At 33.1% G+C, this 26,505-nt stretch overlaps 1 protein-coding gene across 1 annotated transcript; it reads right to left on the bottom strand.

Moving 5' to 3' along the window:
* Window positions 1-20,458: 20,458 nt before the first annotated feature.
* On the bottom strand, window positions 20,459-26,418 carry LOC111698234 (myosin regulatory light chain 2). The gene is made up of 6 exons (XM_023468517.1): window positions 26,331-26,418; window positions 25,139-25,279; window positions 24,260-24,359; window positions 23,621-23,702; window positions 22,730-22,890; window positions 20,459-20,679 (listed from the first exon to the last, which is right to left on the bottom strand). Exons 2-6 carry the CDS (start codon window positions 25,264-25,266, stop codon window positions 20,524-20,526), a joined length of 627 nt encoding a protein of 208 aa, XP_023324285.1. The 5' UTR covers window positions 25,267-25,279; window positions 26,331-26,418; the 3' UTR covers window positions 20,459-20,523.
* Between the last annotated feature and the right edge of the window lie 87 nt (window positions 26,419-26,505).

Below are 26,505 nucleotides of genomic sequence, written 5' to 3'. Positions count from 1 at the left end.
TTTGGATTTTTGAAAAATTGCCATATAAAAAAAAAGATTTTTGTGGTAGAGTTCAAGGGCTTTCAAAAAACGTATCAAATGTTATAGATTTGTATCACAATAAGAAAATAGAGGCAGCCAGTCAGTAAACCAGACGTCAGGCAAATTAGAGTTAATCGTGTTGTATTCAAAACAGCTCCACTCCATGTGTTATGATTCCAAGGGTACTAATTCAAAAACTAAACCTGATTATTAAAACTCAATTGTAAAAATCCATTGCGGAGTTGAGATAAACCTGTTCTATAAGTTTAACCAAAAATAATAAGATGTATCATTGTTAAAACTTTTTATTGAACAATCCTGAACCTGAGCAAATAAAATAGTATTTCAGTTTAAATAAAGAGACTGTCCACGTAACTTTAAGTGACTCTTTATTCACAAAGTTACATGTTCCATTCACAATGGTTCCCTTATCTATTCACAAAGATAAATGTTCTATTCACAATGGTTCTTTTTCGATTTACAAAGTTACATGTTCGATTCACAATGGTTCCCTTTTTGATTCACAAAGATAAATGTTCTATTCACAATGGTTCCCTTTTTGATGCACAAAGATAAATGTTCTATTCACAATGGTTCCCTTTTTGATTCACAAAGATAAATGTTCTATTCACAATGGTTCCCTTTTTGATTCACAAAGATAAATGTTCTACTCACAATGGTTCCCTTTTTGATGCACAAAGATAAATGTTATATTCACAATGGTTCCCTTTTTGATGCACAAAGATAAATGTTCTATTCACAATGTTTCCCTTTTCTATTCACAAAGATACATGTTCTATTCACAATGTCTCCCTTTTCTATTCACAAAGATAAATGTTCTATTCACAATGGTTCCCTTTTCTATTCACAAAGATACATGTTCTATTCACAATGTTTCCCTTTTCTATTCACAAAGATACATGTTCTATTCACAATGTCTCCCTTTTCTATTCATAAAGATACATGTTCTATTCACAATGGTTCCCTTTTTGATTCACAAAGTTACATGTTCGATTCACAATGGTTCCCTTTTCTATTCATAAAGATACATGTTCGATTTACGATGGTTCCCTGCAAAAACTTTATTGGAACAAGAATGATGAAGTAGTCTTGGTTTTTCTGTCTGAAAATCAATAATTTTAAACTATGGTTCTCAACCAAGTTACTTGCAAGTTTGTGCAGAAGAGACAAGGAGGAAAATTAAGATAATTTATTTCTGGCAGTCGAGAAACAATGTTATCTTCCTCATCATTCACCCAATGAATTAAAGGACTTAATGCTATCTGTGTGAATCAGGCATGCAATGCTTTATTTTTAAGATTTTAATATTTCATGATATTTTTTATTTGTTATGCACTTAAAACGCCGAAATAGTTGGCCGCCAGGTGTCTCTGCTCTTGATGCTTTGAATTATTTCACGTGACAGAGACACCTAGCGGAAAAAACGTCATTTTAAGTGCATTGCATATAAACAAATAACAAATATTATGAAACATTAACTATATTCGAATGCGTCGAAAAATAATCGATGTCGAAAGATTTTGAATGTTGCATCTTTCTGAATTTGTATGGACACTACGTTTTTCGGTATTAGTCGTTTTTAACAATTTTCTCCTTATAGACGCAACAGATAGAAGTAAGATTAGTAGCGATCAAACGCGCTTTTTATCGCATTAAGCCTATACCCCCTTTCATTTTTCGTGAACACTCCCTTTAATAGACAAAATTTAGGGTTCTATAAAGTCTATCATAAACATTTTTCTTTATAGAATCAAAATCAAATAACATATATAAAAACTCTAAAATGGGAATAATATGTTTCCAATGCAATATGATGATTAAAGTTTCACAGCTTGTGTTTATGAAATCCTTTAGTTGGGATATCTCTCTATCTTAACTTTTTCTCTTTTTTTGCCATGCAACGTTTGCAATCTGTGGTTTCTGCCTCATTTAGATTAGCTCGGGGCGCTAACTTATAAGAAGGCACCGATCATATTCTATATATAATTATTAAGTAGTAATCTCTCTTTGTCTGTATGTATTTCCGTTCCTAACTCATAAATACCATGACCTATTTGCCTCAAATTTTGATTGGGGAACTCGGGAGAACCACGGGAATATTCTTACCTTTAGTTTTGAGATTCTAAGTTTAGTGCGTGGAGAAATAGCTAAATTGGTAAATTACGACCAAGCGCAGGTAGACGGTTGGAGTAACTATAGAGTACCTTGGGCAACGCTGGGTTCTAAAGCTAGTCCCATATGGTCTCATGCTTTTTGATGTTACACTTGTACTCAAGCGATTGCCATATAAAAACATTGATTACTCCCAGAGGACTTAATTTAACCATGGAGTTTTAGGTCGTCTTTACAGTCTAATCCTTTTTGTGTAACCCTCCTAGGCATATCTCAATCACGTGCATGTATATATCGTTTATCATCAAATATTTTTAGGAAAGGATGACTTCAAATAATGCTGCCAATCTTTTTGAGATAAAAATTTAGAATCAAAATATCAGAAATCTAAAATCTGTTTTTTAATTTTTATGAAATAATCTTCTCTGTTTAAAATCGTGGGAATTATTTCTGCCTCATTAAATTCCTGTCATTTTTTTAATAATCTGGATCTAACTGGATATAATTCTATAATTACCCTTTCATTACCCTCTCCCTATAAATTAAGGNACAATCTCCCAGTCGACAAAGTACAAGTTACAAATAAAACTTCGCATTTATTTTTTTCGTTATTTCTACATTTATAGAATTTAATTGTTTTGAGAAATTTTAAATGTCTATGGAATGTCTCCTAAATATGAACGTATTTTAAATTTTTCTTACCGCTTTAAAAACGTACATTATTTAAACGTTTTTGTAAATAAATAAAAAATAAACTTATAAAACACATCTATTTACAATGGTGTATACGGGGGGGGGGGGGTAAGGGGGCAGTGCCTTCCCCTAGAACTCCGATCTATCACACTTTTCAAATCTGAAACTGAAGAGTGAAGAACATAAAAAAAATATTTTTTTTTAGCTTTTTTTCTGCTAGTTTTGCTTGAAGGAGAGATAAAGTATAGTACATGCAAGGTTATTGTACTGTATGGCATATGTACCTTTAAAGTATCTCATTCCTGGTATCCAAGAAGCCAAATGTTTTGAATTTAATGTTCAAATTTTGCCCCCCACCCCCCTGGGAGCTCCTATTTGGGCTCCCCTAAATTTAGTTCTGTATATGCCTTGTTTAAAATAAGAAGATATATCTATCTATTTATTAATTAAAAGTGAATATTTATGTCTTGTTTTGCTTGCACTAAAGATATTGGTTTCGTGGATTCTAAAAATTCTATTCTTAAGAAGAAAATACATTTTTTTTCAATGCTGAACAATATTGCAATTTTTTCAATGCTGTAAAATATTGCATTTTTTTCTAAGCTGACCAATATTCAATTTTTCCATCATAATATCGTAAAAAAATAAATTTGATTTAAAAAATCATAGTATAACCAATATTCATCGATAATTTTTTGACGCATTCATATATTGTTGATATTTCATAATATTTTTACTTGTTCCAATACGATGTACTTTAAACGACGATTTTTTTGTCGCTAGGTGTCACAGGGAGCTCTAGAAGCATCGAGAGAAGAGATACCTAGCGGACAAATAAACGTCCTTTAAAGTTAAATGAAACGAGTAAAAAATATTATGAAGTATCAACTTTATACGAATGCGTCGAAAACTTATCGATGATTACAGGTTGTAATATATGAATGCTTTGCTTGTTATTAAATTGATATTTTTACGATCCGAGTCGAATGTTGCATCTTTCTGAATTTGTATGGACGCTTATACGTTCTTCGGTATGAGTCGTTTTTAACAATTTTCTCCTTATAGACGCAACAGATAGAAGTAAGATTAGCAGCAATCACCATCAGTAATTTTTTGTAGAAAGCCTATACCCCTTTTCATTTTTCGCGAACACTCCCTTTAAAACTTGTCCATATGAACGATGGACTTGAAAATTGCAAGTGCTGTCATTTTCAGGTACCGCCCTCCCCCCCTTCCCGGATTTTCGAAGAGTTAAACCACAAAGCCTTTATAGGTTGAAATCATGAACTGAATTGTACATCTACGACCTTTGATAAGAACATCCTGAGGCGACCTCGTCCGATCAAATTATGACAAGGCACTTCTACAAGATATTGTTAACCCTAAATATTCTTGGGTGGGCCAGAGGGAGGGATTGTTGTAGGGCATTTTCCCCCGAGTAAAAAAAAGCATTTATTGCATTTTAATACCTGGTCATCATCATCATCAGCATCACAATCATCATCATCATCACCAATACTCATTCTCATCATAATTCATAATTATCATCATCATTATCAAAATCATATACCATACCATAATTATTAAAAAATAGTGTCTTTTAATAATGTTTTGTGTTAGCTTTGAATTGTTTGTTTCGTTTCCTGTAATTAAACAGGTATTCAAGATTGAATTCTATAATTAACATCTTAGTAAAGAGACAGTCCAGGGCGTATACAGAAATAATTCTAGAAGGGGGGGGGGGCAAAATTTACGCAAAGCGCAAAAAATTGGTCTCCCCCCCCCCCCTAGGATTTTGTTCATGAGCTCCTAAGGGGGGGGGGGGCAAAATTTGAACTGTAAATTTAAAACATTTGGCTTCTTGGATATCAGGCAATGAGTATAAGATACTTTAAAGGTATGCATTACGCTACGCCTCCCCCCCCCTTTACGGGTCTAGGGACAGTAGACCGAATTTCTATTGCTCCAATATTTAAAGTATTACGTTTTGAATTTACAAGAGTAAAGTTTGTATAAGCAAAACTATAGAGTTATCCTTTTTTATCCATCTAGAAATTGAAATTTTTTAATTTGAAAACTATTTGCCAAAACATGACAATTTTTTAGAGAAAAAGGTTAGAAAAGTACCGTTGTGAATCGTGATGGTACCTATTTACCTAGATAGTTACATGAATTTATCATTAGATGACAATATTTATTATTTTACTAAATCTTAGATTTGCATTTTTTTTTTACTTTTTAAGTAAAATATTCGGAAACAGAAGAATTATAAAAGATTTTAATAGTTTTTAATATTTCATAGAAAATGATAATGACTTGCCTCAAATTTGTATCAGGGAACTCAGTACTAACATGAGAATGTTCGTCGCTGCTTTTAAAAGTTCCTAGGAAGGTGGATGGACTTTTTAAGCAAAGGTTTATTTTTCAAGTTGGTTTGTACAATTTGTAGTTTGCAGCCAAAATTTTAATTTTACAAAATTCCATGATTTTTGCTCGTAAACTATAAACATTCCAAAAGTAAAGTACAAAGAAACCCGAAGCGTTCAACTACAAATCAAGGTTTTTGCTACTCTTTTGCACAAAAACAGAATGCAATTCTTTGTTAGGAATTGCAAAATAATTTGACACTCCTTGTAATTTTACCCCCCCCCCCCTCCCGATTTATCTCAAGTGAAGTCCTTTTTTAAGAATTCGTTTAAAAGTTAGCATAAACAATGAATGTAAAATTCTTTGAAAAGATTTAATGAAAATAACTTTCTTGTCAGCCAATTAAATATCTGTAAATTAGATTTTTAAAAAAAGAATAGAAATATGCTTTAACAAAATTCACCCAAATTTATTTATATTCTTTTTTTAATTTTATTATTTGCGCACACACTTCATCAAAGCTGGAAAAAGAAAAATTAAAAGAATTACAGTTTTACAAGAACTTAAAAACATGTTCTATAAAATAAATTTGTATCAAATGTTTAATATACAGTAAGCAAAGCTGTGGATTTATTTGCTTATAACTGCATCAAATTCACGAAATATTACGTTTCGTCTTTCTATTCCACAATCTTATGGTTCTCACTGCAAGTTAGATCATTATATATAATTTTAATTAATTTTTTTGCAGAAAGAAGCTCTTTATTTGATCCTTCTTCTTGTTAAAGAAAACTAAACTGTTATCTATTCATACAAATCTATATATTTAAAGCTGTATATCTGTTTGTCTGTCTCAGGTCTGTCTGTTCGTTTGTACGATCATAACTTAGGAACCCCTGGACCGATTTGCCTCAAATTTTGATTGGGGAACTCGGGAGACCACAGGAATGTTTTTAGCTTGTTTTAAGATTATAAATTGAGTGGGTCGACTTTAAGAGCAAAAATTCATTTCCCGGTAAAATCGTTTAAGTGCGGGTAAACGGCAGGAGGATTCCCAAGCCAGTAAAACATAAAATTAAATAAAGTTTAAAACTCTTTTTGCTGAGTGGAAGAAGGGGAGTAAAACAGCAAATAGTGTAATAGCGTAAAGATGGAAAATAATGAAAACTATGATATTATGTTATTTGGCAATTAAGGGAGAAGCTAAAAAGCCTATCCTTCACAACTTTCATGAAAAAGAAAATTTTTAAAGATAAAAAAGGGAAAAAAGAAGAAAAAATAGTTTAGATTTTTATTTTGTCAAATTTTATTTAAATAATTGTTATTGGCAGGTGAACATTTAATCCAGGGTTCAGTCAACCATAACATAATTCATGACTTTCTTGCTACAGGGTATCACATGGTGACTATCTTGCTGCAGGGTATTACAGGGTGACTATCTTGCTGCAGGGTATTACAGGGTGACTATCTTGCTACAGGGTATCACATGGTGACTATCTTGATACAGGGTATCACATGGTGACTATCTTGATACAGGGTGTCACATGGTGACTATCTTGCTACAGGGTGTCACAGGGTGACTATCTTGCTACAGGGTATCACAGGGTGACTTTCTTGCTACAGGGTATCACAGGGTGACTATCTTGCTACAGAGTGTCACAGGGTGACTATCTTGCTGCAAGGTGTCACAGTGTGACCATACTTTGCTACAGGGCCGGATGTCAAAGACATTCTTTCTACAGGGTGTCACAGACTTTCCTTCCACAGGATTTCACTTACTTTCTTATTACAGGGTGTCACTAACTTTTCTAATACAGGGTGTCATTAACTTTTATCTTAGAGGGTGTCACATACTTTCCTTCTACAGGGTGTCACTGACTAAATCCATTGTAAATAAAACGAATCTAGAAAGCGCTGACTTTAAACCAGATAAAAATAACAGTTAACGCTTGAATTGTCTGTTGAGAAGAACAAAGAATTTGAATAAAAGATATGCACGCAAAAATTAAAATTCTACAATCATACAACGCTCATTCTAAGCTAATTTAAGCACGCAGTTTTTCCTCTGTAGTTTCTGTCGTCACTTTTAAAAGATTGCCGTATTAAAATTATCTATTTCAAACTGCATTATTTTTTTGGAAATTAATTTTTATCATTATTTGTGGATTTCCAAAAAAATCCTTTAAAGTTCCACAAAAAATGGGCCCGATCGGACTGACGATTTTAGAAGAAAAAAACGATAAAAAACAGCCAGACAGACAAACTAAATCATTGTTATAAATTGAAAAGATAAAATATTCTCTAAATCTTAAGCCTAATACCATATGATCCTTTAATTATAGTTTATGTTGACATGTATAGTTTATGTTGACATGTTTAGATAATCGGTTCAGGGTTAATTCTTTATAACAAAGCACTGTACACTAAATTCTGCATATTCTTACTCAAAAACGATCAGATTTTTGCAAAAGAAGCCTGAATATTTAAATTAGCAACACGTGCATTTCTGCTTTGAAATGTGCATTTCCAGGGCTGCAAGAAAGTATAGCATGGTGGTATGGTACATAAAGGCCGTGTAGGTCGAGTCACGTAAACTAATTTCAACGAAGTACATCCTGTCTTTACTCTGTACATCCTGTCTGTACCCTGTACATCCTGTCTGTACTCTGTACATCCTGTCTGTACTTTGTACATCCTGTTTGTACTCTGTACATCCTGTCTGTATTCTGTACATCCTGACTATACTCTGTACATCCTGTCTGTACTCTGCATATCCTGCCTGTACTCTGTACATCCTGTCTGTACTCTGTACATCCTGTCTGTACTCTGTACATCCTGTCTGTACTCTGTACACCCTGTCTGTACCCTGTGCATCCTGTCTTTACTCTGTACATCCTGTCTGTACTTTGTACATCCTGTCTGTACTCTGTACGTCTTGTCTGTACTCTGTACATCCTGTCTGTACTCTGTACATCTTGTCTGTACGCTGTACAGACTGTAAAAAGATTGATGAAGTCCAACAAAAAAATTAAATAGCCAACACGAAATATTTTCATCTATCGGGTGAAATTGGGTTACAAAGTTAAGCCTTACAGATTTTACCCAAGACCCCTAATTAACCGTTGAGTCTGAAAAGTTTATGCATGATATCTGTCTGGATCACTGTAAAAGAGAAACCTGTAAAGCAGGAAAGAGTTCGACCTCAAAATTTTTATAAATGTTATCTTTACAACTGATTACCTTAAACTGAACCATGAAAGAACAAAAGAAAGAAAGAAAGAAAGAAAGAAAGAAAGAAAGAAAGAAAGAAAGAAAGAAAGAAAGAAAGAAAGAAAGAAAAAAGAAAGAAAGAAAGAAAGAAAGAAAAAAAGAAAAAAAGAAGAAAAAAAAGAAAGAAAGGAAGAAAGAAAAAAAGAAGAAAAAAGAAAAAGAGCGAACGAAAAATGAAGAAAAAAGAAAGACAATTATAACGAATTAAAGAAAGAAAAAAAAAGTATAAAAGAAAGAAATAAAGAAAAAAAGAAAAAAGAAAGAAATAGAGAAAGAAAGAAAGAACGAAAGAAAGAATTAAAGAAAGAAAGAAAGAAAGAAAGAAAGAAAGAAAGAAAGAAAGAAAGCAAGCAAGAAAGAAAGAAAGAAAGAAAGGAAGAAAAAACGAAAAACGAGGTGGAAGTCATGCATGACCAATCCAAAAAAAAGAAAGTAAAGAAAAAGAAGACTTGAAAATTAAAATGAAGATAGAGAGACAAAAAGTTTAATATGAATACAAGCCAAAATATTGTTCAGTCATGCATTTCCTTTCTTATTTTTCGGTAAGTATCAAACTGATTTTAATTTCCTATAAAAAAAATGATATTACCCCTCCTCTTTCTTTAAGTGATACCTAGCGGACAAATAAACGTCCTTTAAAGTTAAATGAAACGAGTAAAAAATATTATGAAGTATCAACTTTATACGAATGCGTCGAAAATAACCGATGAATATTGTTTGTAATATCTGAATGATTTGTTTGGAATTAAATTGATTTCCTCCCCCCCACACTACCTTGCAATTGACCTTGCACTCAGTAATAATGTCAATTAATCTAATCTACAGCCATACTATGTTGTAATCAAACTAGATCTATAAACTAGACATATTAGAAACTGGACATATTAGAAACTAGACATATTAGAAACTAGACATATTAGAAACTAGACATATTAGAAAATAGACATATTAGAAACAAGGCTGTGAGAAACTAGACTGTTAAAACTATACATGTTATAAACTAAACTGCTGGAAACTATAGATGTTAGAAACTAGAAATACTAGAAACTAGACTGTTAGAAACCAGGCATGTTAGAAACTAGACTGTTAGAAACTATACTGTTAGAAACTAGACATGTTAGAAACTAGACATGTTAGAAACTTGACATGTTAGAAACTAGACTGTTAGAAACTAGACATGTTAGAAACTTGACTGTTGGAAACTAGACTGTTTGAAACTAGACTGTAAGAAACTAGACTGTTAGAAACCAGGCATGTTAGAAACTAGACTGTTAGAAACTAGACATGTTAGAAACTAGACATGTTAGAAACTAGACATGTTAGAAACTTGACTGTTAATTACTAGACATGTTAGAAACTAGACATGTCAGAAACTAGACTGTAAGAAACTAGACATGTTAGAAACCAGGCATGTTAGAAACTAGACTGCTAGAAACTAGACTGTTAGAAAGTAGACATGTTAGAAAGTAGACATGTTAGAAACTAGACATGTTAGAAACTAGACATGTCAGAAACTAGACTGTAAGAAACCAACCTAGATGAAAAAGAACAAAAATTGTATCACGTTTGAATTCCAAAACTATTATTACGCACTATCACGCAAATATGTACATAGCATATATACATATATATAAAGTAGTAATCTCTGTGTGGGTGTTTGTTTGGATGTTTGGATGTCTGATCATAACCTTTAAACCCCCCGACCGATTTGCTTCTAATTTTAATTGGGGAACTTGGTAGAACGACAGGTTGACTTTTACATGGTAAACTCCAGACAGAGCTGACTTTTACATGGTAAACTCCAGACAGAGCTGGCTTGCCAAGCTAGTTGTGAAATAAAGCAGGAACCATTATCGATAAATTAAGTAATAAAATTGTCCTTGCCTCGTTTTTAAAGGGAATTGAGTCTTTGCCCCAAATTCTAATTGTCTAATCTTTATATCTTTGCAATCCAATGTCGTAGACCACATATATTTTAAACTATGAATTCTGTTAGATCAAATAATATTAGTTTTAAAATAAGGATACAAAATAATTGAAACTATATAAAGTTAATTCCCAATTTCTTGGGTGCCAAAAGACGCATATTTTTGCCGTGTAATGCGAGAAATCTGAATCAAAATACAACATATGTATTTCCTGTATCGTGAACACTGAAAATTGTTTTAATGAGATTTCAATCCAACTNCCCCCCCCCGAAAACAAAGAACAAAATTATAGATTTTTTAACTCCCTTTAATATGTAATAGTTTCCCTTTGTATCAAAAATCGTTTAATATTCTCGCGCAATAGATGAAAAACTAGATCAATACTCTATTTTTTCTGGAACACCTTGTAATTGTTTGGTAAGTAAGGTCTTAACCTGCCCTTCAAACGCCTTCACAAGAAACACGTAAACGCGCTGACTACACCTTGCGTGTATGCGCGATATAGATCCTCTATCACGTCTGTCCACTCTTGGCTCCAATTTACGACTGAGACTTGAGAGTTTAGGGCGCAATTGTTTGGAAAACAAGAGAAAATATTTGATAAATTCCAACAATTCTAACCATAATAGTCTCAGCCATAAAGGGACAGGGCGACAAATAAAATGTGAAAGCAAAACTGGTCCTTTGACATCGACAGCTAAAAATTCTGAAATTAATTTTGTCCTTTCAAATTAAACACTTTTCTTATAATCTTAAAAGTTCTCTTTTTTGACGCTGTGTCCCGGTAATCATCCCAGATCCCAGCAATAAACTACAAATAAACTTATACGACATTTTTTCTACAGATTATATAACCACCAAGATCATGAACAGAAGATGAGAAACAAAAAGTGTTAAAAACTGGTCCTAAACAAAAATGTTGATTGATTGATGTTTTATGTATAAGAAAAATATATATAGATTATAAAGATGAGCCTTTAGTAAAGGAATTGAGCCTTTTCCACAAACTCAAATTTTCTTTTCCATAGATCTTTGCAACCTTAAAGTGTAAACATTTGATATATTTTAAACTTTGATTATTTTATCAAACAGAATGCATGGATATAGAAATAGCTAAGTTCCACGACATTGGGTTTCAAAGATAGGAGTTTAAAAATCTGTGTTTGTTGCAAAGACTGAATTTTCTTTCACAGATCACGAAAACAGTGAAATCTGACAATATAAAATTCTTTGGGCGAATTCAAAAATAAGGAGAAAGGAGACCAATAAAATTCTTGAAAACGGAGAAGAATTCTAAAATTGAAATCAACGGCTGAGTTTAACATGAAAATAGATCCGGAGCAAATTCAATAAAAACAAAAAATATTTTCAAAATAAGAAATCTTATACAATAATTGTTAAGTAAAAAAACACATTTATAGGGAAAAACGAAGTGAAAAGATGTAAAAACAAAATAAAAATAGGATTTGTACAATCCAATTCGTGGCCATGCAAAATACAAAAATAAAATAATATGAAAAAAAAAAATGCATAAACATGAGTTAAGTCAAAATAAACTGAAAATGTAATTTCAAGTATCATTTCAGTTAAATTGTGTCAAGTCCTATTCACAACGGTACCCTTTAACATATTGTCTAATCACGGTTAAATAAGATATTTTCTTTTTTTACTGTGAAAATTGACTATTTTCGATTGTGGTTGTTTAGAAAAACTGGTATTTCTGCTACAGAGACAATGAAGGAAATTGTCAACACGTTTAAACGACGATATTTTATCAATGATACTATTGATACTCAGATAACGGTTTAATGAAGGATCTCTTGAAATAAACGGCCAATTTAAATTTTGAAAATATCGAAAAAAGTGCACATAACGCTGCAACCTGAACACAATTAACAATAATGACTTTCTCGCTTTCGTCTAGCTAATCAGAGCTGCATAAATCCGGCTAATGTAGAACATTCGCACAACATTTTATATTTTAATCTATGAATTCTGTTAGAGGGTAAAATCATTAAAGGTTTACACCATTTGGTTGCAAAAGTTAAGCAATTCGACAATTAGAGTTTGAGGCGAGGGATCAAATTATTATTTTCACAATAAAATTTAGAAATGCTCAAAACTATTACATTGGTTGACAATTAGGTCCAGGGGCATCCAGATCAGCGTGAATTCTTCTAAGAATTCTAACGAGAGGGGGGAGGCTGGGGTGGGAGGGGGAGGAGCAGTTTAGATCAGCGTGAACTATTAATTTACTCACCACAAAGTTTTGCACACCTCGGACTAGCCAAGAATTGCAAAAATGCAATCTTTAAATCTATATTTTTTGCTGGGTAATTATTATTGCCGATGTTTTAATGTTTAGTAAAAAAATGATATTTATTGATCAACGGAATACAAGATATACGCAGTGAAAAATCAGCAACAACTACTGATACCGGGCCGACATTGAAGTGTTGCCAGGCCGCTGCCCCTAGTTTAATCTTACCCAACCCCTTTATTATTTTGTAGCCCTGGATATGAATATTTAAAAGATGCAAAGTGTTTGTTTTTAATTTTAGTTTTATAGAAATATTTATAGTTGTCCAAACGGCTGAACATTTTTGAGGAACCTCATGGGTACTCATGGGAGTAACCTAGACTAAAAAACGTATTTTTTTCTTTGCTCAAAATTTGAATTTTTTGGTCCAAAATGTTTGCGAAATTTCACTTCATAAGCACTATATTAACGATTAAAAACTGAAAATAAGCTTTCACCAGAAACCATCATAAGTCATAATATAATTATTTGTTAAATAGGCTTGACAAAATAAATATACAAAAATACACAATATCATAGAATATTCTGCAACATTGCAACATCACGCCACAACTGTAAACATACAGTTTAAGAGCTGTAAAGGTTTTCAAGAACGATTTTTTGAATAAAAACCTTACACAAATAAAATTCGTTATTTATCTTAATTTTTGGTTTTCTTTGTTTTTGTTTGTTTGTTTGTATGTATTTGTTTATGTTGGTTTTGTATATTTTTGTTTTAATTTGTTGATATTTGTCTATTATTGTTTGTTTGTTAGTATCTCATGTTACATGTTGGTCTGAGTTTAGAATATAAAAATAAAAATGTGGGAAAGTATTGCATTAATATTAGATTTTCTGGAAATATTTGTAGCTTCAAAATTGTGATTTCAACGCCACAGTTTTAGAAGATTGACCGTTTTTACAGTTCTTACAGTTCTTACAGGTGAATTTCTAATAATAAAAAAAATGAATTTTTTAAGATCGAGGGCCAAAAACATACGTCATGCAAAAAAAATTGGGGCTAATCGCACAGTGATCCATAGGGTCTAAGGTCTCACTCAAAATTTGATGAGAATTCACGCACCCCTGACCTGACCTGACCTGACCTGACCTGACCTGACCCCTGACCCTTTAGTAAAAGTAAATTCAACCTAAAGTCTGACCGCGTCAACCTTGTTGCACCGGCTATGTCCTATTGAGTGTCTGCTTTATTTGTCCAATGTCCGGGCGACACAGTACAAACTGGGGCCGGAAAGGTTGACCCGGCTCGGAAATTGAAATGTACTATAACGGCTGCCCGTGAATTACCCCTGTAAGCTAGAGCTAAAAACAGGCGCTTTATAGCTCTAAAATGTTCAAGTGCAGAGCTACAAAATATAAAATTGTAAGTTGGTGAGGTTAAAGCAAAGTCTAAAGCGTGGTGACACTTTAAAGCCGACCTAGTCTTGATGACTTAAAACTTAATGCAACTTTTCATAACAGTCTGAATTTTGTTGATAGATATTACCGTTTAAACGTTTATTTTTATTCCTAGAATAATACCATTCTTCTATGCAACTTTCATATAATCTTTTTAAAAATCTTTGAAATTTTCTGAAAAATGTCAAAAATACACAATTTAGAGGTCTAATGCACGATCCAATACGAGAAGGAAGACACCCTGTATTTACACGATAAAAAAACTGTATTTTTTATATTCTGGGATACCCACAGAGGAAAAGTCTTTAGAGACGACTGTACAGAATTCGTTAGTCTCTTTTCTTACATTCAGGGTTCCTTGCAGGCCAAAACTAGCTTATTTTTCAGCTTAATCATTTAGTAAACCATCAAAATACTAAATTGAAGTCAAAAACCAACAATCAAGTTTGAATCGGCATAATTTAGGTTTTTATGTCGTCTTTACAGTCTCATCCTTTGTGGATAACCCTGTATTATTGGATTCCTAAGGTTCCTCTAAATCTCTGACAACATATTTTGAACAATTTGAGATAAAATCTATTGTTTAAGTTTCATTTGAGAGATAATGATATTTTGTTTCCCCAGACGGTTACATATTCAATCATATACTACAGGGGACATTAGTTCCAAAACTAGCACTTGGCCCATTTCTAACACTAATCTAATCTAATCTAATAATTTATTTTTCCGTTGAAAATGACAGTTTTTGCATAAAAATTACATATTTATTAGTTTATTAATTATCAACGGAAGGAGAGCAGCCATAGCAGAGCTGTTTTCAGGTTGGTCTCCTGGCAGTTTACCGTGGTATCAATTAGAACTGAATTGATGTGATACGTCGTGGGACTGGGTTTGGAGAAGACGGAGGAACAGGGTCAGATTTGCTCAATTAACATGTTATAAATTTGGTTCTTGATTTGAGACAATAGGCAGAAAACAGAAACAGAGGCGCCAGGAACTATTGCATTCCTAATTTTTTTGCGTTGCAAAAAAAATTAGCAAAAGTTTAAGTTCCACCCATTAACAATACCTTTTCCAAAAAAAGCAATGCCAGAGCACTGATTTTTATAAGAAGGATTTTAAAAAATGCAAATTGCTTGACTTAAAAATCCATTGTCATAGAAAGAAAAATTATTTGTATGCAGTATAAAAAATGACGATTAACTAGAGCATGACCAGCAAAATAGTTTGTTGCAAATAAAATTGTCACTCTTTGACAGCAAATGATTTTTAATCGTAGATTTAAAAGAAATTTTATTAGTAATACTTGAAATTTCAGGATTATTTAGAGCTAAACTGTTCCAACATTTAGGCAAATCAAAGAAAGGAAATCGACGTAAAGATTCATTATCAACTCTTGGGATAAAATATTCATCAGAGTTTCTTAAATTATACAGGTTCACAGACAATACAGAGTTTTTTACAAAAAAATTTCCAAAAGATACTGACACTGAGTATTAGAAATTGAAAGACTGGGTTTTTTGGATCCAGGCCCATATCCAGAGTAATAAAAACTATTAACAATATTTTATTAAACATGACAAGGACAACAATTAAACAATTTAAAACTTTTTAAAATCAAAATTATAAAAGGAGTTCTTTTATTTCAATTCTCTTAACCGCGTTTCAAGACAATGTCAGGTTTTTCATTTTTGAACATATTCTGAATTTGAAACATTGTAGTATTTTCGAGACGAAACCCACTTTCCCGTTTTTGAGTATAATCCGCAATTCAAAACAAAACTAACTTTCATAACTTACAAAATAAATCACTGAACACAAAAATTATAAATGGGCCAATTGCTAGTTCTGGAACTAATTTCCCCTGTACTATGAATTGCATTTTTTCTCCGTTCATCACAGAAAAATAGAAGTTTTATTTTTTTAGAAAAGTTTTTTTCTCATAGTACATACAAAAGAATAACAGCATCCAACAAACATAATTGTATCAAAACAATGTAATATATACGTTGTCATTCGTTCACATAGTAACTACGCCAATTTGTAATGTGATTAACCCATTCCAACTTCGCCATTTCCATAAATGTGATGTCATGCGTTTAAGAAAGCTTGAAAGAAAGCTTTGGTACTCGATTATACGAGTTGAGCAATTTCAGTTGGACTGTGTTTCCTTTAGAACCGGGGAGTTAAACCTGGTTGAGATTTGGACAAAGACGTAATTCCTTTCCCGAATTTAGGGTTTTCAGGAATTTAGGGCCGGGGGGGGGGGGCGGGTTATGGCCCATCTCTGTGACCATCCCTTTATTTTTTAAGTTGAATATGCAGGCTGAAGATATCTACAGATTCAAATCAGAGGAGAGCGATACAAAGAAATTGTAAGAATAGGTTGAAAAATGATTCTAGCGCTGACTACAATGCCCTGCAGGTTAGTGCTCCGATATGCTGCAACAAGCACACAACAATAGAGATACAATACATAGAGCACACAGTCTAAACTGCGGTATTGTGCTCCGAAAGCTGCAACAAGCACACAACAATAGAGATACAATACATAGAGCACACACTCTAAACTGCGGTATAGTGCTTCGATATGCTGCAACAAGTACACAACAATAGAGATACCATGCATAGAGTACGTACTGTAAACTGAGGAATTGTGCTTCGATATGCTGCAACAATAGAGATACAATGCATAGAGTTCACCCTTTAAACTGATGAATTGTGCTTCGATATGCTGCAACAATCACACAACACTAGAGATACAATACATAGAGTTCACCCTGTAAGTCAGATACACAGTTAACACAGATTGGGGTTGATTGCCCCAAAATAAAATTTTCTAATCCCTATATCTTTGCAACCAAATGGTGTGAACCTAATTGATACTTTAAACGAAGATTATTTCATCCAACAGAAATAAAGTCTTAAATATCATAGATCTAAGACATTGTGTTATGAAGCTATAGCTAGAGGTAAGATTCTAAGGCATTGTGGCAAAAACTCAGTTCCTTTGTTCCTGATTATAAAAGTACCAAAAGCATTTAGAAAATATGAAGATTTTGTTCGAAATCATGAATAGAATGCTAGATATACCTCTCAATTTATTAATAGAATGCTAGGTATACCACTCAAATATGAATAGAATGCTAGGTATACCTCTCAAATTATGAATATAACGCTAGGTATACCTCTAAAATTATGAATATAACGCTAGGTATATAGTTCGATATTAGTTCGATGTAAGATCGATATTAGTTCGATATTAGTTCGATATTAGTTCAATATTAGTTCGATATTAGTTCGATATTAGTTCGATATTAGTTCAATATTAGTTCAATATTAGTTCGATATTAGTTCAATATTAGTTCGAAACTAGTTCAATATTAGTTCGATATTAGTTCGATATTATTATTATAAATATTTCTCAATTGTAATTTTCTCAATAAGTCTTTGTTAGAATCTATTATTTCTTTTTCATCATTATTTTGAATTTTTTCGCAGATTTCTTTAAATTCTTTAAATGTCGTATTTTTAATAAAAAAAATTTACAGAAAATGTTTGAAATAATAAGACATTTCAAAAACCAATAACTGGATAAAATTACTCATTTTCGATGATCATAGTTAATTTTTTTTCTAAACCTGATCCTAAATAACTAATTGGTTTACTTTAGAATTTTTTTTACATTTCTTGTCGTCGTAATTTAATTTCTCAAGACGTAACCACCCAAATGGATGATTTTGAACGTCGACTTTGCACTCAAACCCAGTAATTATACAATATTAAAACGTTTTATATGTCACAAAAGGGTCCTAAAAAAATCTCTATACAATACTGCATATTCAGTTCAACCAACATACTTTGCCGGTCACTCCGGAATTTTAAGAATTGAATACTTATAGCCTTAGAAAACCCCCAATATTTTCCAAAATGATAATCAGATATATATAGATAATAAGTGTATAGAGGGTCACTTGAAATTACGCTTAAAATCATTTTAATGATTAAAATTCAAGGTTACATTACAATGTAAAAAAATTGTCAACCTATTTGAATAAAGACGACCCATCTAACCCATGTAAAAAAGTTCACGTATTCCTCCAATTATGTTTTTATACTTTGTGACATTGTTTAATCCACAAAAGACTTTGAACTCCATATTTTTTTAATCGCTTTCTCCCTGCAAGTAAGACTAACCTTTAGTCTGTATCGAAATATTTTAAATTATATTTTGATCTCATTCAAAATCTGACAAAAATATCGTAAAAGATCCTCCATACATAAATATCTAAAATACACAGACCAACAAAAAAGAAATCTATATATAAGTTTGGCTTGTCTGTCTGTTTGTCTGTTTGTCTGTTTGTTTGTTTGTATCCAATAAACGTCAAAACGGCTGAACCGATCGGGCCCAAATTTTTTGTGGGACATCACGTGACCACAGGGAATGTTTATAAATGATCAAAATTTCAAATATTTGTCCCCATCAAAATTCGATCTTCATTAAATTTTTGAAAATGTCGAAAATCCACGAAATTTTTGTGAAAATCCGCGAATTATTTTTGTTTAGTTTTACGATGTACACAAAGAGAACATGTTCACAATTAATTTAGAAGATGGGCGCGAAGCGCCCTATAAGGCTAGTAATAGAAAATTTGACAAATTTACATTTATATTGGTAAAAATAGGTTCTAAAGTAAGGACTCTCTTGACAATTAATCAGAACCCCTAGTTTACCAAGTTTACTCTGAGGTCCTAAGCTCAAAGATCCATCAGATATCTATAAAAATTATGCATCAATTTTCGAGTCCGGGACGATTTTAAAGTGTTGTGTCAACACCTTGAGTTTTAGTTTTACATTACAAACTCATTCATACTTTTTTGTAGCCTTGGACATAAACATTTAAATCAGTTATGTGATTGTTTCTAGCTTCAGTTACAAGGAGTAATTGGTAAAATTCTGATAGATTTGTGTTTAAGAGTATTAACAGTTTTGTTTACTGTAAATTCAAATGTCGTTTGAAATACTGTTTTTTTAATTAAGATACCTTTGATTGGAAACATTCTTAATCTAGTGCAGCTAGAGTCCCGTTGAGCGCACTAACCCTGTCCGCCGTAAGAAAACCGTGCGCGCGAGCCTAAGCTAAGGTTTTTGACCCAGCATGCATTCTAAATTGCCTATAAAAGCAACAGTGTTTGACTTTCTAAGTTTCTAACCAGACCTACAAGTTACAACAGCAATATTTTCTATGCCCTGCCCCTTCTCCAACACACTAGCCTAGGTTTCATGGCCCTGACCGCCTTCTCACACAGGTGCCTATAGACCGGACCGGACCGGATTTCTAGAGGCAACATCGTAGACTAGGCTTATTGGCCTTGCTCGACAGATATCTAACTCAGCAGAAATAAATAGGTTATTTTGATTTTTCGGTCCAATTCTAGAAGTCAGGGTTCTCAGGGTCGTAACTGGGGGGGGGGCGCTAGGGTGCAAATTGTTTATTAAAATGCATTCGAGAGCATTTGAGTTTTCTTGTTTCTTTTAAAAAAATCTTTTTATTGCATTGTATTCTTGTTATTTTCTTATTCACCATATTCTTAAATCCATATTAAAGGGGTACTACTCACGTCATTTCACGTGACCCGGACATTTATAGAGTTACATGCAATGGTTCCATTAAAACCTTTCTCTGATTCGTATTTTTCCCCTAGTCTCTGCTGCATAAATCTGCTGGTGACTTCAATAGAAGAACTGCAGTTGAAAATTCTTGGCTAGAAAAACAGAATATGTCATAAAATGTTCTCAAACAAAAGATAAAAAGGACTGTTTTAGAATACAGGGTCACATGGAATTACGCCGAAAGTCCCTTCAAACAAATGATCCGAATAGGACACTTTTTTGAAATTTTTAAAAAACAACGAAAGTTGTTTAATACATGCATGCTGGCAAGTTGCACCTTCATTCAAAAATTATTTAACAATATCTGCCTCATGTTTAATTTTGCTATTTAACAAATTTATTAAAATAAATAATTTGTTTCCAGATATTATTGTTCATTAAAAATGCTGTGTTTATGACGGTTCAATGATATATAATTAAGCAATGAACATATTGTCTTCAAAGTTAAAAGTTGAATTTTATGTATAATGTTAGTTTATGTAAAATGTTAGTTTTCCAGACAGACAAATCGAATGCTTGAAATTGATTCGGTGTTCATTTATAAATTCTCAAACCCGAAAAAGATGAAAATAAAAATAAAATTTTTAAAAGCTTTTAGGTTTCGTTTGATGAATTAAACTCGTCTACATAATGAGGCTCTTATTACAGAAATTAATTTGAATTAACAAATATATTTATTATTTCCTCGAACAAAATTTAAATTAACATTCCATTGTTTACTTTGCAGCCTTCTTCTTCTTCTTCTTCTTCTTCTGACCGCCATCATCTCCTTCACCACCTTCTCCTTGTTCAGCAGATTCACCTTCCTTCTTCTCCTCTTCCTCCTCCTTCTTCTCATCCATAGCTCCAGCAACAAACAGATCAACAACAGACTTAACAAAATATTACTTTCTCTAAATTATTTAACCCGGTCAACTTAAACATTTTAAACCAAGTTAAGAACATTCCGCTGGTTCTAATGAGTTCCTCTTGGTCAAAATGCAAAACAGTTAAAGGGTTCCTGAGTTATGATCGGACAAACAAACAAACAGACTCGTTAACCCTTAGACCGATTTGCATCAAATTTTATTTGGGGAACCTGGAAGACCCACAGGAATATTCTTACTTCTTAGCATGGTTTAAAAATCCTAAGTTAGTATTTTTATAAAGGTGTCATGTTTTATGTACATATATAGCTATATGTACACTGGAATAGGAAATTCTGGAATAGGAAGACGACTTTTAGACTTTGAATAGTCTAATACTACAATTGTGCAGAGTAAGCAGACCTATAACAATTAACAAGTGATTTATTAAGTGAGCAGTAAAACTATTTCTCGATGTACATCACACTTTAGTGCGCGCTTAAAAGCACTTTATATAAAAAGAGCGTTAAAATGGGTGTCTTTAATGTGCGTCCACATAAGTGGCAAGTGCGTCTTCATATCTAGTTCTGTTAAAGCTAGAGTTTATGACGCATGAAAAAGAGAAAAGGGTATGTATACTTGTTTGTATCCAATAAACATCAAAGTACGGCTGGGCCGATTTGGCTCAAATTTTTCCTAGTTTCTCCCATTACCCCCAGCGAAAATTAATGAGCAGTCGAAGTAAAAAAATTTTGCTATGCAACAGTGAGAATCCAACAAAAAGTGCTCCACAGCTGTAAAAAGAACACTTTTAAGATTTTCTTTTAGCATCTTTGAAACAAATCAGAAACTATATACAGCACCCTGCCTCCCCCTAGAATCAGAAACTATATACAGCACCCTGCCTCCCCTGGAATTTTCGGGCAAAGGTTACAATCATGTGTGGTAGGTTGACAATGAGCTCGTTTGTTTTTCCCCTGAACAGTAGTTTTCTTGCCGCTTCGCGCCATTTGTTTTCAAATTTAACCTTATTACTATTTCTCTTTCACATACAATTGCCCTCACCTCACTATTCTTTCTCTAAACTACATTATACATGTTAGACAATCAACGTTAAATATTCATCATACAAGTGTTTGACAACTCTTCCCGCAACTCCAATGAAGCAGGGGGGGGGGATCAGTATAAGACTAAATTAGGGGAGAAGGGATGGGGGAGAATAAAGATAAAATTAATGTCTTCAGGAGACTACTCAGGAACCAGGGAGTATTTTAGAACTTTACAGAGGGATACATTATATAAAATAGTCCTCGTATTGGGAGTACAGTGTGTAGTAAACCCCTACTCCATAACAAGTTCTCAAAAAGTATCTATCCAGGTACAATCCGTCCGTGATCAAACTCAAACAGAACTAAATCCCAGGCTCTAAATGCCACACCGGGACACAAGCTTAGCTGTCAAAATCCAGCTACTAACACAGTGTTCAACCAAGACTGAATCCCCGGCTCTAAATGCCACACAAGAACACAAGCGTAGCTATTAAACCAAGTTACTTATCAGATGCTCTAAATGCCACACATGGACACAAGCCTAGCTATCAATAAGCTATCAATATCAATACCAAATCATGGGGACGATTCAATGTTCTAAATGTCACACAAGGACACAAGCACAAGCTAAATGACAATCCTAAATGATGAGGGCAATCCGACCTGGCTATATCAACACATGGTTTCAGTGCTATAAATGCCACACAAAGACACAAACCTAGCTATACGACAAGCTATAAATCGATCCCAAATTAAAGCCGCCTGATTATAAAAACAGGGCTTAAGGTTTACTCTTACGCAGCAAACAGTACGGAGATACTCTATAGAACATACTTTATTTAATATCGTATGTCACAAAGTTAACAGGAATTGATGTAGTTAAATGTCTTACGATGTCATCTATATTACATGATTAAGACCATCGTATTACGTATTTATCGCACATTTAAAGTGTACGCGCCTCAGTTAAATTCTCTCAGCTCAGGGCAGTCTTTAATATAAAAAATGTAAGAAAAAAGTGAACCCACCTTGGTCAGAATATCACCATTGTCATCAAAATCAAACTCATCGAAGATATCGTCCATATCATCCACGTTCAGGGGATCCCCGAACGTTGTTAGAATATGTTTAAAATGTTCACAATCAAGAATATGTCGTTTCACCATCTGTCCTTTGATCTTCTCCTCCACTAAACAATTAAAAACAAACTAATTAAAGGGACTGTACGCGCACTTACAAGTGACCCTCTTATGAAAGATGACAATTCCCAATTCACAACGGTACCCTTAAAAGCAAGTTGTCTTATCAAGTATGAATAAGATATGAATGTTTTAAATTTCTACTTCAGGAAAACATATAGGAATTATCAGAGTTAAATACTTTTAAACTTTAAAAAACGACCAAACCAGATAAAGGTTTCAAGGGTACCTTTGTGAATCGGACATTTTCATCTCTGAATGAACTAAGAGTCACTTAAAATCAAGTCCCTTTATATTTAAATAGAATGCTATAGATACAGTCATGTTCTAAATAAACCGGAATATAAATGATTTGAATGAGGACTTGAAAGTCGTATTTGACATTTGGTTTGGCAACCTATTAGACCAAATTTGACATTTGGTTTGGCAACCTATTAGACCAAATTTCAGACAACATTTGTTTCTGATAATGTTTGAAAAAACGGCTGAAATCCTAATCCCATGCTTTTTTAACTCCATATCCCTACAATTACTAAATCATTGAAACAGTTTAAAAAAACAATATTTGAAAAAAATAAAACCTTGACAATTATATGTTTAGTATTTTGTATTTGATATATTTTTGAATTTTTGTTTTGTTTTGTTTTGTTTTTTACTAGGGGGGGGGGTTAAATCTCTTTATTGACAGATAAATACAATAAAAACATAATATGTTGTCACCTTCTTCATCAAATGCCTTGAATGCTGAAACAATAAGATCGTCAGGATCGTTTACACCGCCAGCCATCTTGGCCTCAAACATCTAAATTTTAAGATCGTCAGAAGTTAGGGTTTTGGAAACTATTTAACTATCATTGCATGTCGAGTAAAAATTTATTTATTTGCAATTTAGATTTTCTAATTCCTATTGAAACCTGATGGTGTAAACCTTTGATATTTCAAACTCAGATTATTTGATCTAACAGAATTTGTAATTTGAAATATCAAAGGTCTATGGCAATAAGTTGCAAAGATATATGATTTATCTATATATATACTTTTCTTGTTTGTCTGTCTGTTTGTATCCAATAAACGTCAAAACGGCTAAACCGATTGGGCCCAAATTTTGTGTGGGACCTCACATAACCCCAGGGAAAGTTTATTGAACATCCAAATTAAATAAAAAACTCCTAAAAAAACAATTTTTTTTGAAAATGAGCCAATTGAAAGAGGAAAATTTGTCCACAATTGAGAATGATTTGAGTTGGCCGACTTTCAGGGCAACAGCAGCTAAAAATATTTATAGGCAAAAGGGCGCGCGAAAATTTAATATACACTATCTGACGAAGACGACAAATATTCCACTTTTTCAACCTTTACCTTGATCATGTTATCATAGTTGCAGGGTCCTCCCACCTCACTCAACATCTGGTTCAACTCGTCGTCCATCACCAACCGCCCCACGTTGTCGAAGGCAGCCCTAGCCAAAAAGTAGATTTCTTTGTTGGATAATATTTTAAAAATTCAAAATTGTTTCAAACTATAGCTTTTAAAAACTTTTTTTTTTCGGGTAAATAGTGAATTTGTCAACTTTCAAACACTTGATAAAAAAACAGAATGCAAATATGATGTCTAAACCCTATACACGCTGGGGGGTCTGAACCTATGTATAGCCTGGGGGTACGTTTTAGATTTTTTTTTTCACAGACCGGACTTTTTTCCGCACTGTACCCTACCCTATAAATTAAAAAAAAAATATTGTTTTCAAAACATCCTTTAAATTACTATTCATTAAAAGTCACACAAAATTTCACGGTGATAGTGTTAAAAATGAGAGTGCTAGGACAAAAAAACTACAGAGGGGGTGCCAAACGCCCCACCCCCCAACCTGTTAGGGTTAACGAAATAAAACATTAACCTTTCCTGAATTGCAACTTTCAGAAATGAAGCTACATATGTAGCCTTTAAGATTGTGAAAAACTGTTCGATCAAAATTAAATGAATGTATTAAATGAATGTAAAAATTTAACACTTTTAAAAATGAATTGAGTCTTTGACACAATCTCTGATTTTCTAATTCCTTTATCTCTTCAATCTGATGGTGAAAACCTTTGATATTTCAAACTTAGATTATTTATCTAAATAGAATTCATCGTTTGAAATACCTAAGGCCTAAGACATTGGGTTGCACAGATATAGGGATTAGGAAATTAGAGTTTGTTGCAAAGACTCAATTCCTTTGTCAGTATTTCGTGGTACCTGAGATCTGTCTTGTTGATGACCCCGTCCTTGTCGATGTCCATGAGCCTGAAGCACTCCTTGTACACCTCCAGGGTTCCCTCGTCAAAGTGGGCAGCAGCCTTTCCCTTTCCTTCTCCCTTTCCCATACTGCAGAAATATCTAAATATATCATTTCTTAAAGGGACTAAAGCTGTTATTTCAAGAAATACACACAAGTCTCTTTTGTAGACAACCCTCCAAATAATGGGTATATAAATCATAATTGATCAGACAACCCTCCAAATCATGGGTATCTAAATCATAATTGATCAGACAACCCTCCAAATCATGGGTATATAAATCATAATTGATCAGACAATCTTCAAAATCATGAGTATATAAATCATAATTGATAAGACAACCCTCCAAATAATGGGTATTTTAATCATAATAGATCAGGCAACCCTCTAAATAATGGGTATATAAATCATAATTGATCAGACAACCCTCCAAATAATGGGTATATAAATCATAATTGATCAGAAAACCCTCCAAAACATGGGTATATAAATCAAAATTGATCAGAAAACCCTCCAAATAATGGGTATATAAATCATAATTGATCAGAAAACCCTCCAAATAATGGGTATATAAATCATAATTGATCAGAAAACCCTCCAAAACATGGGTATATAAATCATAAATTTGAGTCTAACATTCGTCTTCCTTTTCCAAAGATGAATGAATCCTTCTGTACCTATATCTATATATATTTATATATGTGTAAAGTTTTAATCTCTCTGTGTTTGTCTGATCATAACTCAGTAACCCCTTGACTGATTTGCCTAAAATTCTGATTATGGAAATCGGAAGAACCACTTAGCTTGGATTGAGATTCTAAGTTGAGTGGGTCGACTTTTGTAGACAAAATTTATTTTCCTGGTAAAAATCGACCAAGTGCGGGTGAACGGCGGGAGGAACTATGAATACCCTGGTCAACGCTGGGTTCCCAAGCTAGTATGTATGTAAGGTAGTAATCTCTGCATATTTGTTTGGAAGTCTGAGCATAACGCTTTAACCCCTGGACAGATTTGCCTCAAATTTTGATTGGGGAACTTGGTAGAACTTCGGAAAGTTCTTAGTCTGGTTCAAAAGGGAAAACTTGGGGAAAAGCTGAGTTTCCAAGCTAAAATTTTAAATGATGTACTATAAATCTGCCTGTATCTTTTACCTGAACTATGTAGATATAACCGGAGTGGTCTACTGGAGACGACTAAACCTGGATCCTTTATGCTGACCCATCATCATTTATTCCTGGATGGGCTTCCCCCCCCCCCCCCTCCGAAGGGGGGAGAGGAATTATAACAAAAAAAACTATGAAATATAAGAAAAAACATAAAACAACT

This window comes from Eurytemora carolleeae, unplaced genomic scaffold (genome assembly GCF_000591075.1).
Source record: "Eurytemora carolleeae unplaced genomic scaffold, Eaff_2.0 scaffold319, whole genome shotgun sequence".
Classification (NCBI taxonomy): domain Eukaryota; kingdom Metazoa; phylum Arthropoda; class Copepoda; order Calanoida; family Temoridae; genus Eurytemora; species Eurytemora carolleeae.
Note: the sequence above shows the minus strand (reverse complement) of the source record. Positions and strands in the feature narration are given on the sequence as shown.